The sequence below is a fragment of the Schistocerca nitens genome, chromosome 1, assembly GCF_023898315.1.
Source record: "Schistocerca nitens isolate TAMUIC-IGC-003100 chromosome 1, iqSchNite1.1, whole genome shotgun sequence".
NCBI lineage: Eukaryota > Metazoa > Arthropoda > Insecta > Orthoptera > Acrididae > Schistocerca > Schistocerca nitens.
Genome location: NC_064614.1, coordinates 383,950,305 through 383,972,015, shown reverse-complemented (window position 1 = coordinate 383,972,015; position 21,711 = coordinate 383,950,305). Strand labels below are relative to the sequence as shown.

The following is a 21,711-nucleotide window of genomic DNA, read 5'->3' as shown; positions in this document are numbered from 1 at the left end:
TTTCCAGTGAAAAACCTTTTGGTTGATAATAATTTATGACCCATTCATTTCTTGCAACACTGTAGAGAAAATTTTGTACTCTGTATGAGTGGTTGTATGAAAAACAATGTCCTTGAAAAATATTTATAAAGGTAAATATTGCATTGGAAAAGTCAAAATTTCTGTGTAAACATGTCATGCAAATTTTGAAAAGATTATTAAAGCAAATTTTGGTCAGAGACTGAACAAGCTAGGATTAAAAATAAATTCCTGAATGGAACAAGTTACAGGAAAAGACATAGTAGTATGAATGAGTTATCAGATAAATAAATTAGCACATTTGCATGAGTCATTTCATATGCTGACACAGACAGGTGTTTCTAAAAGTAGTTTGCTAGCTGAAATTCGAGGAGAGTTTGTGTATGGGTCAGATGACACTATGGATCAATTTATGAGATATGTACATGAGCTAGAAAAATTTATCAAGAAAATGGGTAGACCACAATAGTCACACTTATAGACAGAGGGTAGGGAATCAAAATTCTGGAAATGCTAATTGTGACAGAGGATAATGTAATAATAACAATGATATTATTTTTTAAGTCCAGGAGAAAGCAGAACGTATTATTAGATTAAAAATGGGAACAAAGGTTTTGTTACCAGATATAGAAATTGGTATGGAAGTAATAAAATTCCTAAGACAAGATGATTCAATAAACCAGGTAGTGGAAAACTAAAATAATTCCATTGAAGGGCCACAATTTAGGAGCAAATCAAGAGATTAATAAATGGACGAACAGTAGTAATGTATATTTGAGAAATTCTGGTGAATTAATTTTTTCTCTTTTAAAAAATGTGTAGCATTCTATTGATGATGTAGATGTATAGCCCCTTACTCAGGGCATGGGTGTAGAGGGAGCAAATGCAGGAATCCTGCACCATCACTCCTTGTAAGGTCCTGTTTGAGGTGGTTCGCCATTCCTTCCTCTGACCTATTATGAAATGTTAATGTAATTTTGGCTTTGTTAATGTGAAAATTAAATAGACAGTGTGATAAAGAAAAACATGAGAGAATAAATTATTAAAACTTATTGAGTTATCTGAAAACATGAGAACCTATAATGCCAAAAATTTCAGCTTCAAGAATCAGCCTCTAGATGTAATGAACTGGAGCCAACTACGAGAAAAGAAGATAAGTAAAAAGTTTTTTGTAAATATTACTCCTCTTGAAGCTTATTAAAAGAGTTAACAATAAAGATATTGATGTGAGCGAGGGGTAGATTACACACTGCATAGACACATATTAGCAATCTTGGCTATGGTGGCAGGTAATCAATGTAATCTCTCTGTGGAGAAAGTAACTTGTGAATGAGTCAAGTTAGAAGATATAGGTAATGATAATCAACAGATATACAATAAGGAGGAGCATGGAGAAGAATGGGTAGAAAATTTTAACAAGTCAAGTTATGAAAATGTAACTGATTAATTTGATGACATAGGAATTGAAGAATTAATGAAGGAATCAGATAATCAGGGTGTTGTTAGCATTTTAATTGTAGAAGGTTTAAATTAAAAAAATATTAAATTAAATTAAATCAAATTAAAAAATATGTCTACAGACAATATCGAAGAATGATGAGTGGAGATATGTACTAATGATCATTGTGACACCAGAGGAGGTGAATACTCAGCTGACTTTGAGCTAGATGTTGAGAAGAAGTATTTTATTTCTTTTGTGGAAAAAATGGAATCATTGGGGTGGATGGGGACATTGGTAACTGTAAACATATTGTGGAAATTTCCAAACACTTTGTATAAAGGTTTAAGTAACATCCAATACAGAATAGAAGTTAATGAGTTTCAAAATTTTACTTACAGTAAAGGTGACATGTTAAGTTGCAGACAAGTACAATTAAAAAGACACATACACAGAGCTTTTCGAAAAGCTTTTATCAGAAACACATACCGTTCATACACACAAGCAACTATACCTCACGCACACATGACCAGAGCTGGTGGGCATGTGTGCATGAGGTGTGCTTGCTTGTGTGTATGAATGGTGTGTGTTTCTCTTTTTCTGATAAAGACTTTGGCTAAAACCTTTGTGTAAGTATCTTTTAATTGTGTCTCTCTGCAACTTAATATGTCATTTTAGGGTAAGTAGCAATCTGTCTATTCCTGCATTGTTGATATTTCTACCTGGAGTTTCCATTGTTTAGTTAATGACTTTTATAAGTTAATTTCTTGTGAACAAACATGTGAGGGAATTGTAATCAAGATGCACAAATGATACTAAAAGTAATTTACATGATAAAATTATAAAAAATAAATTTTTCTCTATAATTTGTGACTAAACAGTGATGCTATCAGAAAAGATGAAAATTTCAGAAGAATTATCACGAAACTGTATTAAACTTGTCCAATGTCTTATGCATAAGCTGCTATGTAGACAACAGGACCAATAAAATACAATCTACAATCTACAATCGAGAGTACTGTATTAAAATTAAATATCAAATTGTTGAACAACTGAAAGATAAGTGTTCTACTCAAGAGCAGTGTCAAACAGATTAAACTAATTGGACAGATGAATTTATTGGCAAAGATAATAACAAGTATGATGATGATTGTGTTAATGTAATGAAAGTGTGTGGTGTAAGTGGTAATGATAACAGTAGGTGTAATACTGAATCTGAAGGTTGAAATTTTGAGGAAACTGCAGATGATTAACTACATGAAAATGCTGATTCTGGGAAAAGTGATGCAGTCTGTAGCCCATTCATCAAAGTACAAAATGGTTCTTGGGATGATCAGTGTGTTATGGACATAGGTAGTTGGATGATAAGTTGAGAGCAAACAAATGAGGCCCATCTATGTTTAATTGGTTAGGTTAGTTAATTAGTTACATGTTCCATTGATCAATCTCACAGAAACTGTGATGATGTGCAACATATCAAGTGCATAAGAAATGCACATGTGAATCAAGTTTTCTTCCATTAAATAGCACAAAACACAGATATTATATCTATAGATTTTTTTATTCCTGTTCCAGAATTCACCTATGGTACAGAAGGAGTTGTCAAGGAGATATGATTTCAATTTACTTTTTAAACTATTACAGCTATCTGTCAGACAATTTATTTCATTTGATAATTTATTGAAAAGTTTTACAGCAACACGTTTTACCCCTTTCTATGCCAAAGATAGGTTAAGTAGAGGATAGTGTAAGTCTTTATTTGGTTTGTTATTATAATCATGAATGACACTGTTGTTTTTAAACTGGTCCATGTTGTTGAAAACAAATTTCATTATTGAGTAAATGTATAAATGTACTGTGAGGCTGTTGTAAGAATTCCTAACCTTTCAAACAGATTCCTACAAGATGTGTGATTACGAGCCCCACACGTTATTCTAACCCATTTCTTTTGAGTAGTGAATACTTTTTGCCTATGTGTTGAGTTACCCCAAAATATTATTCCATATGACATCAGAGAGTATGTTGGCTTGGTAATTTCTATATCCTCAAAATTATCAATCATTCTGTTTGCAAAAGTTTCTGAACCTAGTCACTTTAGGATACCCAAAATATGAATTTTCCAATTAAGATGCTCATCTATATGTACACCCAAAAACTTAGTATGCTCTATCCTGGCTCCTGAACTCTGTTGATGTGTTACATTTTTTAATGGAACTGTACTCCTTGCAGTAGAAAATTGAATGTATTGTGTTTTTTCAAAGTTCAGAGCAAGCCCATCCACAGAAAAGCAATTGATAACTTATCCATAGACAAATTATTTGTATCATTTTCTATTGGAGTTTCTTTTATGGGATTAATAATTATGCTTGTATCATAAGCAAACAGTGTCAGTTTAGTTTCTTGTTTCAGATAAGAAGGGAGGTCATTCACATACTTCAAGAACAGAAGAGGACCCATGATCATACCATGTGGAACACCTAATGTAATTTCACCCCAGTTAGATGAAGTGACAAACTTCCTTAAATCACTTAATATATATAAAGAAACATTTTCTTCCTGTTCTGTAGATGTGACTTATCCATTCATATGCTGTTCCATTTATACTGTAGAATTGTAATTTCTGTAACATAATGTCATGGTTCACACAATCAAATGCTTTGGATAAGTCACATACATTTTACTATTTAAAGGCTCTGTTGTGTGGGCAGTGAAATTGTATATTGCTGTTTCAATGGAACATCATTTTTGAAATCCAAACTGTGATTTACTAAGTATCCCATCACTGTTGAGATGGATAACCACTCTTGAGTACATTAATTTCTTGATGATTTTTGAAAATGTTTGTAAGCAAGGATACTGGATGGTAATTATTGACATGTGTGGGGTCCCCTTTTTGGTAGAGAGGCTTAACAATGGCATATTTTAACCTATCTGGGAAAATACCTGGAGTCAGTGATGCATTACAGAAGTGACTCAGAAAATCAGCTGTAACTGCTCCACTTTCTTTTAATATCTTGTTAGAGATGTCACCTATTCCAACAGATCATTTATTTTTCAAAGATTTAATGGTTTTCCTTATTTTATAAGATGTTGTTAGATGAAAATTAATCTGACAAGGATTTCTCAAAACTGACTCTTACATATACTGCTTGGCTTTTTCTCTTGAACTATTCTCAACAATTTTTTCACCTACACATGAGAAATTGTTGTCAAATACATTACCTACTTGTGTACTGTTGGTTAAGGTGGTCTCAATCTCTTTAATAGTAATACTACATAATCCAGTGGTTACATATCCTATCTCTCTTCAAACAACACTCCAGACTGATTTTATTTTATTGCCCAAGTTGTTAATTTGATCTCTAATACACTTATTTTTTTTATTTTTGACAACTCTTCTCAGTATGTTACAATAATTTTTATAGTGTAAAATTACTTCTGGGTCTTTACTAATTCTTGCTGTCTCATACAATTTTCTTTTTCTTTCTGAAGACACTTTAATACCGGTAGTAATCAAGTTTTCTTTGAAAACTGTTTGGTATTACTCTTAGTAATTTTTTTGGGGCAACAATGTTCAAAAAGGGATATAAATTTATCAAAAAATATATTGCATTTGTAATTAGCATCTGGCTCTTAATATACATCTCCCCAATTAACATTTCTTAAACTATCTCTGAAGTGCTATATAGAGATCAGGTTGACCAGCCTTACACCTTTACTTAATGGTTTTTGAACTGTACACCCTGCTTCATGGTTTGATAATCCATTTACCACAGAGAAATCATGTGCTAGTTTTACATCCTCTTGCTGTGCAAATACATTATCTATTAGAGTGCTACTGTCTTGAGCTATATGTATAGGGAAGTTGATCACTGATTCCAAGTTATATGTCATTAATAACACTTCTAGTTCACTTTTCTTATCAGAATTGCTTAGAAATTTTACATTAAAATCACCACAGATTAATAACTTCTTCTTTTTGTCTGACAGACAGCCTGATAGGGAGTCAAACTTTTTTATGAATAGCTCCCAATCTCCTAATGGGGACCTGTACACTGTTGCTAATATCAACACTACTTTTCTAGCTGTAATTCACATACACAAATTTCAAAGTGCTGATCAACACAAAATTTGCTTACTTCTACAGTTTTGTACTTATACCCTTGTTTTGTGTAAATGGCAACTCCTCCTTTTCCATGCTAGATCTGCAACTGTAAGCTGCTACATTATACCCATTTATACTGACACTTTCAATCTTCACAGTTACATGGTGTCCAGACAGACAAAGTATATCAATATCATTCTTATTTTTGAGATCCTCTAACACACCAACAGCTCATCTACTTAATTTTTTATTCCCCTGATATTTTGACAAAGTAAATTGATACTACCCTTAGCTTTATCCATATTTAGTGTACATGAAACTTCTTTTTTTTCTACTTTTCTTTATTGTTGGCTTTATGGACTTTGGTTTTACCCTAAAAAACCTGTCTGCCTGGTCCCATTAACCACAGGGATCATCCATTGTGTGACAGTGGCTCCCCTTACAGTATGTGCTGGTAGAGAAGCTAACTTACCTTTCCCTTTCCAATCTAGGTGTGGGCCATGTGTAATGCATCCCCACCTACCAATAGCAGCAACTGGAACAACACTTATGCAAAACTTTGCTGGTTTTTGGAGCATCCTATTCAGCTCAGTGTGAACATGCCTTGCAGCAGTGTTTACACAGGGCCAATCAATCATGGAGTGGAAAGACCTCCACAAACCTTACATGTGTTTGCCCAGTTTCTGCTCCTAGTTTGTCCAGCTCACTCCTTATACTATATCTTGGATTCATAGCCGGGCTGTTTCCTGCTCCCCCAGCTATAATTACCTGATTTTCCCTCTCAAAGTCCCTACATAGCTGACCTAAGTTTTCTGTCACCTGGCTGAGGCTAGCACTTGGTTACCCAAACTTTTGACCTGGTAACCTTCTCCTAATTCCTTCTGAAGCTGCTGGCCTACACCCCTCCCATGACTGCTACCTAGAAGTAGAATTCTTCTTTTCCTATTCTGATTTGATCCTGACCTGTCTTTTTTCTTTAAGCCAATATTTTGCTTCAACCTGCATTCAACTACATCTGGAGGAGGTCCTTCCTCCACTACTTCATACAGCAAACCAAACTGATTTACTAACTGAATTTCTAAAGTTTTTTCAACAGTTTCCCTTTTTCGCCCTTTGCTTGCTTTTGTACCCCATGTGGATAACCCAAGGAAACATTGGGCTGAGTGCTGTATGTAACTTATTGTCCATGTTGGAAAAACTCTGTGGGTCACCTATGGATAGCTGGGGTAATGAGAATGTGTGATTCACATGAAATCTGAGGGTGCAACATCAACAGCATTGAATAAGCTGGAGGCATATTAACAGAGAGAAAGCAGTATAGATTACCCATTTGTTTTGTGAAAGTCATGTGCTAGTCATGCACCTTCAAGTTGGGCTGTGTGTCTTAAAATACACCATAAAAGTGAGCACCGTCATCTTTGTTATGGCAAAATGGGTTGCATACTTTAGGAGTGCTTTGAGCTAAACAAATTGTATTATTTATTTCATATATTATAAATACCACACTTAAGGAGATGGAATGTGCATCTCAAGTGCACTACAAAGAGCCTTTGCATCTTGTCTCAGGCAGGTGCTGGTCACACACTTTCTAACTCCAGGGTACGGAAAGTGGCAGGCTGGTTGCTTTCCAAACAAATGGACCAGAAGTTATAAGACACTGCACTGCAGCTTGGCAGAACACCTCCAAAGCACACATTTTAGGTGGGTTTTCAAATGGACATTGTCTCCCCATATGATCCAAATGGACACCCAATTTCTTTGCCCATTGGTGGAAAGCTGGCCATGTGCATTTGTTATCTGGACTAATGTTTGTATATTTGTTAAACATTGCAGATGGGACAGTCAGGAGAGAGTTGTCGTGTCTTGCATCATTTTCAAAAGATCCATTGTGTGTTTTTTTGTCTCTGATCAAGATCGGCTACCCCCCATAAGGTAAAGAAATGCAGGCAGAACAGCATTAGGCTGTCTTCCACTTTTTATTTCATATTGACTGTCTTATAAATCAAAACATGAATGGCAGAATCTAGCAACGAAATTTACAGAAAATTTAGGTATGGAATTTTATGACAAAATCAATACATGGTAATGGAATAATTCAAACTAAGTAAGATTAATGAGAGATTAAATACAGTCAAAATATTACCTTTGATGTCATTAGCATCAGCTTTTGCTTGTGATTTAGAATATTATGTTTGTTTGATTATATTTGTTAAGATTGGTCAATTGGGTCACAGTTGTATAATTTTCTATCATCTGGCATGGCATGATGACAAAATGGTATGGTGTGAGATGCACAGAGGTGGTCAGACAACAGCAGGATATGGAGGGAAAACTGGAAGTTTAATAGGGAACTGGTGTTGAGAGGACTAGGGGTCCTGAGACTTGGACTCCACAGAGTCTTGACGTTGCTGTTTTGGATTATTAGGAACATTGATCTGGAACTCCACAGAGTCCACACATTTTCATGGTTATTCTGTTTCATTTGTATTCGAGGACTTAAGTAAGTCTGGGCTCAAGAGAGTCCAGATGGTTTTTCATGTGTGCTCCATTTGAGAAAAGTGGGGATTTCAGATGGGTACTCAAGAATTGAGACATATCCATTTGTAAAGAGCTGTGTTTCCTGAGCTGTGTTGGTTCCAAACTTTGCTTTTATCTAGAATATTGCAGTTATGAAGATTTCCATGTGGGTTTATACTAACTTGGATACTTGCCACAGTTGTGGTATTATGTTTGAGCAGTAAAGTTATGTTGGGAAGTGTGGTCAGACTTTCCAGCTTTTGTAAATTGTGAGTGAGACTACAGCTACTTAAATTTAATTAAGATACAGCTAGCTAGTCTGCTTGGAAATTATAAACTTTAGTTCATAATAAAGGGAATTGTTTTGCAGCAGTGTATATTTGGTCCCTAGACAAAATCTGATGAGCTGAGTTTCAGATAAAATATAATCACTCATTTAAGTTTCCCTGCCAAGGAAGACTTGTAGTCCTAAATGGGGAGTCGTAGCAAATTGGGGCTCCAAGCCAGGACATGTTGAAATTCAAGTAAGCAGATACATAGATAGTAGTTTCAAGAGCCAGTACGGCAGTAAAAGTGATATTAGCGAGAAGTAGTTGACACCGATTGATGAGCGAGACATTGCAATATTGCAGACAAGGCATCGACTGTTTAAGACTTCACATAGCTCCAGTCAGGTCAGCAGCATGAAACAACGCATCACTGCACTCAATGCTAGAGAATCCATTCCGGGTATGAGCCTGCAGCCTAGGAGACATCGGCCTCACTAACCAAGCACCATGACCTCTTCAATGCATGAATCCAGGATGTTTACACTGGTACATACCACTGTCAATCTCCAGATCTTCTAAACAGAGCCAAGAATAGGTAGCAATGGCAGTTTTGTGTATTGTGAGCTTGTACTGTAAACCATGGCAGAATACACCAAAACACCATCAAGTAACTGTGGGTCAGAGCAGGAAGCTAGCGAACCTGCAAGTGCCGACTGCTGTGGCTGAGTGGTTCTAGGCAACATTATGCTTGTGAAACTGGAATTAGAATGTGCTGTGGAGTGTCAGACTAATAGCTTTGAATCTAAGCTGTCAGAAGGGCTGGACTGTATCAAGGCTATGGAAACCATTTTCAGGCAATAACAAGTATTATGTTATTATTTGTTGCGATTTTGTAAAGACGGTTGTGTCAAGAGAATGTCAGATGAAACGAAAATTAAATTTGTGAAATGTCAATTAGAGGGATCTGCAAAACTTGGCCCAGCCAAAATTTTTTTCATTTGCTAATTACAGCCTTTCTGAAAAGTTTTTTTCTAAATAAATAGTGGAGGAGGCCAAATAATTAGATTGCAAAACAAGTTTTTAAATAGGCCTGTCTTCAAAATTCATAGAAAAAAAGAAACAGTAAATGCTTTTTGCCAGAATGAATTGTGCAATATAGTCCACTTCGACAGACCACTGTGGATGTTAACGGAAATTTGCACTTTAAAAAGATGTCCATCTGAATCATTCCAGTGGATACTGAGTCACTGTTCAACTGAGTCTATTGAATCATAATCATTGGATTATGTGGAAAAGTTGGATCAGATGTTGTGTTACAGGCCACAGTCAATAATAAACAGGAATGGAAATGCAAACAGTGATAATAACAGTTTGCATGTGAGTGAAGAAAACAGGGGATGAGATGGAAATACTAGAACAGGTGTGACAATGAAAGCCAGAATAATAATCAGGAACATAAGCAGTTTCCAGACAATAGAAACCAAGTACCACTTCAGGAGAATTGGTGCCAGTTTGATTGAGTGAATAACATAAATTTCATCAATAGGGAGAATCAGAGCATGGAAGTAAGCAGGGGTCCTCAACTGAGGGAGATTAGTAATAATCAAGCAAAAAACTAGGCTAGGTTCCTTTGAAGGTCCATACTGGGATGTCAAAATTGGCAAGTAAATGGATCAGAGGTAAAAATAGTGGATTTGATAATCAAAGGGAAAAAAATGGGAGTTAATATGTGCACCATGGACAGCATTCTTCCTAACACAGAACTGTGGGATGGTGAAAACAAAAATAACAGGCAAATTATGAGTAAAGGCAAAAGAGGTATAAATATTTATATAAATCATGACTTTCACATTGGAAGATTATTTGAATAGGCTGGATCTACACAAAGTTGCAGTGCATGTGATAGCATGGCATTGCTAGCTTTGATGACATAAATAAGTTCCTGTGTGATGAGCAGGAATCTAGTAAATATGTATGTGTGCTATAATAATGATAATGATTGGATCAGTACCATCAGAAAGAGTAATGATGTAGACATAGAAACAAGTAAGGCTATTTCTGCAGGTATTAATGAAGATTGTACAATGTAGAAGTCTGCGATAATTATTATAGGAATGTGCAAAGTATAACAACTACCTGTAAAGTTACTGGCTTAGATGTCCTAGAGAAAGCACGAAGTGGTATTTCAGACTCTGTGAGCCCAATAAGGTTAAGGCCACATAAGGTTAAGAAATATTGGCAGAACAGCATTAGACTGCCTGTTCCCCTTTTATTTCATATCCACTGTCTTATTAAATCAAAACATGAATATCAGTATCTGTAAATGAAATATACAGAACCTTTATGCATGGAATTCTATTATGAAAAGGAGGGTAGAGCAAAAAGAGGTATAGGGAGAGGGAAGGGTGGAAAACCGTGGGGGAAAAAAAGAGAGGAAGGGTAGTGCAGGAGCTGGATGGGGAAGGACTGGAGTAGACAGAAGAGAGAAGGAGAAAGTTGAGGCATTGGGAACAGGTTAACAGAGGTTTAGGCAGGAGGACTGTGAGAATGCAGAACATGCCGGACAGACAATTGTCATCTGTGTAGTTCAGAAAGACTTGTGCTGGAAGGTAGTGTCCAAATAGCCCATGTAGTGAGGCAGTTGTTTTAGTGATTTATATTGTACTGTGCAGCACTTTTGGGAACTGGATGGTCAAGTCTGCACTTTACCAGAAGGTGGCAGTGACCATTAATGCAAGTAAACAGTTGGTACTTGCCATGAACACGTATATTTCTGTACAATAATTGTAGTATAGTTGATATATAACAGCGCTGATTTCACACATGGTCCTGCCTTTATTGGGTAGGTTATACTTGTGAGTGGACTATGATAAAAGGTGTGGGTTGGTGCATGGGATAAGTCTTGCACCTGGACCAACTGCATGGGAATGACCCATGGAGTAAAGGATTTGGAGTAGGATCAGAAGGGGGATGAACAAGGATATTCAGTAGGTTGAATGGGCAGTGGAAAACAATATTTGGTGATGCAGGTAGGATTATGGTAGGGCACACCAAGAGTTAGTTGAAGCCCTGGTGGAGGATGTGGTTGAGCTTTCGAGGTAGGGTGATAGTGGGTGATCAGAAGAGTGCTGACCATTGACCTACACAGGTTTGCTGGTATCGCAGGATTAGATGGCATGTGGGATTTGTTTATGAGTGAACTGTCAGTAGAGGCTCTGGTAAAATTATATCTGTATTCTTGTCTGATTCAGATTCATGGACGACATTTTAAACATCTGGACTCAAGGCAAGGATAACCTTTGAACTTTCTTCCAGACTCAACACCTACTCTCAAATCCTCTTCACCTGGTCCTTCTCAACTCATTGAATCACTTCCCAGATGTCGACATTCACTTCTCAGATGACTCCATAAATATGTCTGTCCATATAAAGTGCACCAACGACCAACAGTACCTCCATTTTGATATCTGCCACTCATTCCAATTCAAAAAGTCTCTTCTTTGCAACCTTGGCACCCATGGATTCTGCATCTCTAGTGGGAAGCAGGAGTTGTAGAAACATACCAATAACTTAATCAGAGACTTACTGACAGACAATATCCTATCCACATCATCCATAAACAAATGTCCCATGCCATCTTTTCCTATGACACCAGTAAACCTGTTAACCAGCCACAAACCAGCACACCTCTCATCACCCAGTATCATCTTGGCATTGAAATCCGCAACCACATTCTCCAACAGGGCTTCGTTTGTCTCTTTTTATGTTCGGAGATGAGTGATAGCCTACCCAAAGTACTGTTCCACCACACAACATACCTGTAGAATATCCTTGTTCATCCCTATTCTAATTCTACTTGCAATACTGCAAACCATGTATCATTCCCTGATGGTTGGTCAAGGTGCAAAGCTTGTCCCATAAACCCACCAACCAACTCTTTACCACAGTCCACTAACATCCTACCCCGTAAAAGACAGGGCAACATTTGAAAGCAGTCCTGTTATATATCAGCTACACTGCAATTACTGTATTTCATTCTGTGTGGGTGTGGCAAGTAACCAACTGCCATAATATACTCCTAGCAGGTCACCAACAATTGTCACTAAAATTTTTCATGATGCATAAATCCACTCCAGTTGTACTTGGCAAACCCTTTATTTGCATAAAATCATACATATAAGAGGCCGCAGAATACACACATAAAAGACAGTTGTAATTGGCAAGCTTTCAGGGCCAGTGGCTCCTTCTTCAGGCAGAAGGGTTGAAGGAGAAGGAAGAGAGTTGAAGAAAAAGGACTGGACATGTCTAGGAAAAAGGGTGGATTTCAGAAAAGTCACCCAGAACTGCGGGTCAGGGGAGACTTTCCATACAGGATGAAAAGGAAGGGCTGATTGTTGGGGACTGCATTGCATGAGATTTGAAAACCTGAGAGCTCTTAGGTGTAACTTTAGAGGAAATCTCAGTTCACTAATATGCAAGTTACCCAACTGTACTGTAATCATCATTGGAGGCTATAATCATTCAATAATCAAATGTAAACATTACAGTTTTGTTAGTGGTGGGAATGGCAAGACATCCTGCCAACCACACTATGTGTTTTCTCCGAAACCCACTTAGAACACATGGTTCAGAACCCCACCCAAGATCGAAACATATCTAAAGGCAATAAATGGGCCTACCTCTTTCAGGCCGTCCATATCAAAACTGAAATCAGTGACCACAAGATAGACGTAGGAACAATAATTATCAAAGTACAAAGGGCTCCTAAAACAAATGGGAAGATTTATATGATCAGTAACCTAGATAAAGAATCAGTAGTGATGTCTCAATGAGGAACTTACAGCTTTTAGTTCTGGACAAGAGCATATAGAAGAACTGTGGTTCAAGTTTAAAAGAAAACTTGACCATGCACTGGATAAATGTGTACCCAGTACAACAGTTCATGATATGAGGGACCCTCTATGGTACACAGTCACTCTGAAGAAACTTCTAAAGAAACAGAGCCTACTACGTAGTAAATGTAAAACAAAACAGAGGGCTGTAGATGAGGAGATGATAAATGAAATGCATTTGTTTATCAAAAGGGCAATACATAAGGCCTTCAATGACTAGTGCAGCAGAATACTGTCAAATGATCTTTCACAAACCCAAAGAAATTCTATTTGTATGGAAAAGCTGCTAGTGAGATCAAAATTAGTATCCAGTCACTCATGGCTGGAATAGGAACTGAAATTGGGAGTAGGAAAGCGAAGGAAAAATGCTAAACTCTGTTTTCAAATGTTTCTTTATAAATGAAAAACTTAGGAGTAACACCCTAATTTAATTCATATACCACTGAAAAGATGAGTGAAATCAGTATATGTGTCAGTGGCATTGGGAAAAAGCTGAAACTGGTATAATTGAGCAAAGCTCCAGGGCCCACTCCAACTCCTATTAGATTCCATACTGGAATTATGGCTGGGTTAGCTCCTCTTTTTAGCTACAGTCTGCCATAGATCCCTCACACAAAAGCACTGGTCCCATGCATCTAGAAGAACGAAACTACCGTCCTGCGTCCTTGGCATCAATTTGTTGTAGAATTATGTGAAACCCAACTTGCACTTTTCTCACGATATACTGAAAGCCTTGGATCATGGTAGTCAGGCAAATACAGTATTTCTTGGCATACATAAAGCATTTGACTAAGTATTGTATCAAATAATGACCTCACAGGCAATATTATTAAGAACTTTATATTTTTGAAAATGATGCCATAATCTATAATGAAGTACTATCTGCAATAAAATGCATAAATTTTCAGCCAGACCTCATTGAGATTTCAAATAGTTGCAAAGATTGGCAACTTGCTTTAAATGTTAAGAAATGTAAAATTGTCCACCAAACAAAATGAAAAAATATAGTATCCTATGATTATAACATCAATGAGTCATAGTTGGAATTGTCCAACTCATAAAACTTGGATGTAACACTTTGTACGGATACAAAATGAAATGATCACATAGGCTCAGTTGTGGTTAAAGCAGTTGGTAACTTCAGTTTATTGGTTACTGCAGAAGTGCAATCAGTCTACAAAGGAGATTGATTACAAATCGTGATCCTAGAATATTGCTCAATGTGTGGGACCCATACCCGATACAGCTAAATGAGGATATTGGATGTATACAGAGAAGGGCAGCACAAATGGTCACAGATTTGTTTGATTCTTGTGAAAGTGCTACAGAGATGCTGAAGATGTTATGAAATTTCAAAAAGAGGCTTTAAATTTTGACTCTTAGAATATTCTACAACGCCCTACATATTGCTTCCATAGGGAGCATGTGGACAAAATTACAGTAATTACACCACACATAGAGGGATTTGACCAATCATTATTCGCATGCTCCTTATGTGAATGAAACAGGGAAACATCCTAATAGCTGGTGCATCATGGCATACCCTCTCCCATGCACTTTACAGTCATTTGCAGATTATAATGTAGATGTAAATGTAGAAAAAGAGCAACAGCGCAAAAGCCAGTGTGAGTGCTGTTTCCTGTTACATGTTTCTATGCTCCACACACTGATCTGCTATAGGTGAGTGTGCCTTTCACTTATTTACATATTAAATCTATAACATAAATGCCTGTGATCCAGAAATGGTAAACAAATGCATTTCCCACAAACTCAATGTCACATTCCTGTAAGATGTCAATTAATAAGTAGTACTGTGCTTGTTCAAATAATGCCTGCTTCTTTTGATGGGAAAAATGTATGATGATTTTCATTGTTGAATGTTCTCATTTTACAGAACCTTATACACTTCAATCAAAGTTAAAAGTAATTCATTACAGTACTTCCAAGTATTTTTTGATACAGTTACTGCTCATTTTGAGGTGAAAAACCAGCAGATCTATATGTGAACCACTCAGAAAAACAGAGTCGATGGCTTATGAAATTGTTCAGCTACTGCAGAAACTCAGAGCATTGTTCTTGGATGTAAACTGGGAAGTTATTTTTGTCAGAGGCTATAATTGCAGCGGTTTTCCTCATTTATCATAGTCTTCTTTTAATTTCAGATGGATAAATTCTGCCAACACTAAGGATTTATCTGTCAGCAGGATTGAAGCCATGTCACTAAAATTTTTCTTGTCTTGTTACTGCCCCAATTGTTACAGATTATGATATGCTGAACAGTCTGAAATTGTTTTTAAAAGTGGTATTATTTCTGAAAAAGTAAAATCACAACTTTGAGTTGGAGTCAATGATGGCTGATCGCAAAGAAGACTATTCAAATGGAGGGGATAATGTAGAATAAAGCAGAAGAGCAAAGACACCAGAATGAAACCAACTTCAATAAAGCTGATGAAGTAATTCCACAGATCATGACATCAGAGGAGATCTATCAAAAGTTTGTAATGAACTAAAGGTATAACCAAAGAAACTAGGTATCTGAACAACTATTCAGCATTGACTCTGAATGTACAAATTATACATGGAAACTTTGCTTTGGAATTTTGAAGAAATGATGAATCAGCCTGATGGAGAAAAAAGGATAATGGCATTACAAGAGGAACTGAACTCTCTTGCACTTAAAGCATGGACATACACGCCACTTTTAGCAAATAAAAGAGCCATTCACAGCAAATGGGTCTTGAAAGCAATATGAGATGCAACCACAAAAACTGAAATGTACAACACACATTTAGGTACCAGATTTTGCAAGCAGGTAAAAATATTTGACTATGAGAACGCATATGTTCAGTTGTTCACCTCACTACATTAAGAACCTTTTTTGGTGTAGTGAATGAATATTACTTTTTTATGGAACAAATGGCTGCACAGAAGGAATTTCTACAACGAGAACTCAGTGAAGAAATTTATGTGGAAGTGGCTTAACATGTGAAAAATAAAAAAAAGACTTGCATATCAACTCAATGAAGCCTTCAATAGAATGATGAAGACACCAAGTCCTTGGAGCTATTCAATTTGGTAATTTTATGAAAGAAATCAATTTGTATCAATCTGGGGCTGATATGTGCATCTATATTGGAAGCTATGATGGCTTAATTTTTTGTCTGATATTACACTTAATACAAAGGGTGGTCCATTGATCATGACTGGGCCAAATATCTCACAAAATAAGCATCAAATGAAAAAACTACAAAGAACAAAACTTATCCAGCTTGAAGGGGGAAACCAGATGGCGCTATGGTTGGTCCGCTAGATGGCACTGCCATAGGTCAAACAGACATCAACTGCGTTTTTTTTTAAATAGGAACCCCCATTTTTTATTATGTATTCGTGTAGTATGTAAAGAAATATGGATGTTTTAGTTGGACCACTTTTATCGCTTTGTGATAGATAGCGCTGTAATAGTCACAAACGTACAAGTACATGGTATCACGTAACATTCCGCCAGTGCGAAAGATATTTGGTTTGTGATACATTACCCATGTTAAAATGGACTGTTTACCAATTGCAGAAAAGGTCAATAACATGTTGATGTATGGCTATTGTGATCAAAATGCCCAATGGGCGTGTGCTATGTTTGCTGCTCGGTATCCTGGACGACATCATCCAAGTGTCTGGATCGTTCGCCGGATAGTTACGTTACTTAAGGAAACAGGAAGTGTTCAGCCACATGTGAAATGTCAACCATGACCTGCAACAAATGATGATGCCCAAGTAGTTGTTTTAGCTGCTGTAGCAGCTAATCTGCACATCAGTAGCAGACAAACTGCGTGAGAATCAGGAATCTCAAAAACGTCGCTGTTGAGAATGCTACATCAACATTGATTGCACCCGTACCATATTTCTATGCACCAGAAATTGCATGGCAACAACTTTGAACATCATGTACAGTTCTGCCACTGGGCACAAGAGAAATTACGGGACGATGACAGATTTTTTGCATGCGTTATATTTAGCGACGAAGTGTCATTCACCAACAGCGGTAACATAAACCAGCATAAAATGCACTATTGGGCAACAGGAAATCCATGATGGCTGCAACGAGTGGAACATCAATGACCTTGGCGGGTTAATGTATGGTGCGGCATTATGGGGGGAAGGATAATTGGCCCCCATTTTATTGATGGCAATCTAAATGGTGCAATGTACGCTGATTTCCTACGTAATGTTCTACCGATGTTACTACAAGATGTTTCACTGTATGACAGAATGGCAATGTGCTTCCAACATGATGGATGTCTGGCACATAGCTCACATGCTGTTGAAGTAGTATTGAATAGCATATTTCATGACAAGTGGATTGGTCATTGAAGCACCATACCGTGGCCCGCACATTCACAGGATCTGACGTCCCCGGATTTCTTTCTGTGGGGAAAGTTGAAGGATATTTGCTATTGTGATCCACTGACAACGCCTGACAACATGCGTCAGTGCATTGTCAATGCATGTATGAACATTACAGAAGGCAAACTACTGGCTGTTGAGAGGAATGTCATTACACGTATTGCCAAATGCATTGAGGTTGACAGACATCATTTTGAGCATTTATTGCATTAATGTGGTATTTACAGGTAATCACACTGTAGAAGCATGTGTTCTCAGAAATGATAAGTTCACAAAGGTACATGTATCGCATTGTAACAACTGAAATAAAATGTTCAAACGTACCTACGTTATGTATTTTAATTTAAAAACCCTACCTGTTACCAACTGTTCATCTAAAATTGTGAGCCATATGTTTGTGACTATTACAGCACCATCTATCACAAAGTGAAAAAAGTGGTCCACCTAAAACATTCATATTTCTTTACGTACTACACAAATATGTAAAAAAAAAAAATGGGGGTTCCTATTTTAAAAAAAATACAGTTGATATCCGTTTGACCTATGGCAGCACCATCTAGCAGGCCAACCATAGTACCATCTGGTTTCCCCCTTCAAGCTAGACAAGTTTCATTCTTTGTAGTTTTTTCATTTAACGCTTATTTCGTGAGATATTTGGCCCGATCATGATCAATGGACCACCCTGTATACAGGGTGGTTCAGGACGGATGTCATTTAATTTGTGAGGTGATTCTACATGTGAAAACACACTGAAAAAGTCCTATGAACATGTGTCTCATTTTCAATAATTATGGAACTAGAGTGGGTTGAAGATGACACACAACCATGAATCAATATGAAGGCAAAAGTGAATATTACTTACCCAAATGGTGTAGGCACTTTTTTGGACAGAATAATGGTGAGACAGATGACTGACACCTCCTACAAGAGGTGTGGTGATTTTACAACAGATGGCCACCCTGTGATGTCACACAGAGGCAACAGCTATAAGGGCACCCAGAGTGCACTTTGTGGGTTGGAACAGTGAACAGTCATGACACTTTGTGTGTGTCATACTTGAATGTTGTTTAACTGAACAAGTCAATCATGACCATAAATACCAACATGCCACATATGTTCACCCATGCAGAATACACGTACATGTTGTTTGTGTATAGTACTGTAGTGGCAGTGCCCATGTTGCTGTGACAGAATACCAGGGAATACCAGAGATGTTTCCCTGATTGACGATCGCCTGTGCCAGACTATTTGCCAGGGTTTTTCAAACATTTTGTGAATCTGGAACCCTACCCAGTGTACATGTTAACATCAGAATGTGAGGGCGTCCAGTCAGTTGAGGAAAGTGAAGACATTAATGCAATGGTACAGCAATGTGGCACCACCAGTAAATGGCACATTAGATGTCAGTTCAATATTCCACAAACGTGAGTGTGGTGTACATTACATACTGAGGGCTTGTACCCATTTCCATGTGTACCCTGCGCAACATGTGTATCTGGGTAACTCCGTAAGCAGATAACAATTCTGTGAATGGTTGGCTGAACACAGAGATGTTGTGTAGTACACTTTATTTACAGATGAAGCTACATTTGCATGCATTGGTATGATGAAACCCTGCAGTTTTCATACACTGGCAATCGAGAATCCACATGACACTAAGGAAACAAGATTCCAAGTTAGGTTCTCAGTAAACGTCTAGTGTGGTATTAATGCTGAGTCAATGACAGGGCCTGTGTTTCCACCAAATTGTATGACATCCACAGCATACACACATTTCCTGATAGAAGACCTACCTGCACTTTTGGAAGACATGGCATGAAAGCAACAATGGCACTTGTACCTGTAACATGATGGAACACTGATTCACTGTATGAGAAATGTGTTCCAGTATCTGAATAACTCGTTTCCTTAATGGTGAATTAGCTGTGGTGGACCCATTAACTGGCCTGCCAGATCACCCGACCTAACGCCATTAGACTTCTGTTTATGGGGCTGTTTAATGAGCATGTACATTATGAAGGTAGATACATGTGAAGAACTTGTTGCTTGCATCACCGATGCTGTTGCCTGCATTAAAGCCCACCAAAATGATGTTCACTGTGCAGTACAACACACCATCCAACGTTCTGACAAGTGCATTGAGAAGAGTGGAGGACTTTTTTGAACACCCCTTGTAGGATGGATCAGTCATCTGTCCTACCATTAGTCTGTCCACCACAGTGCCTACACAGCATTTTGGTAAGTAATATTCACACTTGCCTTCATAATCGGTTATGGATGTGTGCAATCTTCAACCCACTCCAGTTCTGTAATGATCAAAAATTAGACACATGTTAATAGGACTTTTGCAATTTATTTGCATGCATAGAATCACCTCAAAAATTATGTGACATTCCTTTTGAATTACCCTGTATATTCCAATTGCTGGAAATTATGAAACTTACTCCCAGTTGATCACAGTCAATTAAAAACAAAATTTCAAACTACTGAACTCAACAAGCCAAACAATTCTTGGTAAATAAAATACAGAGAGGCAGTGGAAATCACACCTTAGTCACTGTATTTATCTTCAAAACTTTTTAAATAGATTCAGTTATTGCAATGACAGTTGACAGATCATGTAACAAAACAACTCAGTTCCAAGCACAATGTATTTTATAAAATTTCCGATAGGACATTGCCTAGAAAAGCACTGTGGTGTTCAAACAATCTTTGGGTTGATGATAGAGTTAAATTCTTTCATAAATTTGTTTAGAAGTTTAATTTAAGGTAACTAACATCTAGTAGACAAGAGCAGTCATCAAAGCCAATCATACACTACACTCATCAAAAGTGCTTAAAAATTCAATGAAATCTATATTAAAAACAAGCTATCTACAAGTAAAATATGATAGAAGATCATGATTTTCAAGATACTGAAGTTGTTACTCATAAAAGATATGTCAGAAAGTACTTACAACACGCACAAGTTCAGATATAGCAGCAAGGGCTCTTTCACTTAAACCTTCTAGTATGGGAACAGTACGAAGAAACTTGATATTATCTTCTGTCTTTTGTAGTCCTGTACGCATCATAATCTGCTTGAAGATACGACGATCGAGAACCCACACACTAGCTCCCTCATCGGCTTTGCAATAAAAGTAAACATTTTTCTCAGTTACATACAAGTAAGACCTCATAATCTCATAGTTTAGAGAAGCTAAGTATTTTTATCACTAAAGGCTTCATATGGCAGAAAATTTACATTCATTCTGGTGATAATATTACATACAAAGTATTTTTAAAAAAGAGCAATTGCAAATGTAACGCAAAATTTTAAATTTCTAAGTAGCGCCAAAGCAATGTTTCAGAATGTTGCCATACTCATAATATTAAAATTTTAAGATCAGGCTTTAACTATGACAAATACTGCTGTGAACATAGCACAAATCTTAGACTGTTGCTCTGAAATGTCCAAGAGATGGTCCTTTACCATTACCTGTGTCTGATCTGTAATGAAGTGTTCAATATAAAGGAATCATGTAGGTGATCACAGTAAGTGCATGTACAGTTTTTATTATTTAACTTATTTATTATTCATCTCAAACTTTTAAAAGGCAACTGATGTCATCTTTTACACAAATACACATTTAATATGCAATTACATAAATAACATACATATTGTAAATGATATTTTAGATCATAACTGTCTATCAAGATTCAGGATTGTCCACCATACTGCATGTGATATATTCAACATATTCACACATATAAGTTTAATGTAAGTGAAACTATATAACTACTTAACATCACCGTTAACGCACATTTTGAACTTTTCCATTGTATAAAATGCCTTTTCTCTAAGACATTTTTGTGTGGTGTTTTTAATATAATCAGTAACACTTTGTATTTGTATACTGAAAACGTGCAACTATCCTTGGTTTCAGTAAGTCCAGTGACTGTGATGCTGATCTGCTGTTTAGGCATGTGTTTGTTATTTTGATAGACAGATTGACATAGTTTGTGTCTGTGTTGGTTTTCTTTTGTATATGTCAGAACCAATGGGGAGTAGCACATGCTGAAGGGGACACA

At 36.9% G+C, this 21,711-nt stretch overlaps 1 protein-coding gene across 3 annotated transcripts in view; it reads right to left on the bottom strand.

The window, feature by feature from the left end:
* LOC126249104 (cGMP-dependent protein kinase, isozyme 1-like) overlaps window positions 1-21,711 on the bottom strand; it is a 382,876-nt gene that overhangs the window by 207,448 nt on the left and 153,717 nt on the right. For all 3 annotated transcript variants that reach the window (XM_049950773.1, XM_049950765.1, XM_049950758.1), the window contains exon 6: window positions 20,598-20,767. In XM_049950773.1, coding sequence (XP_049806730.1) covers window positions 20,598-20,767 — 170 coding nt within the window. The remainder of the gene's footprint in view (window positions 1-20,597; window positions 20,768-21,711) is intronic.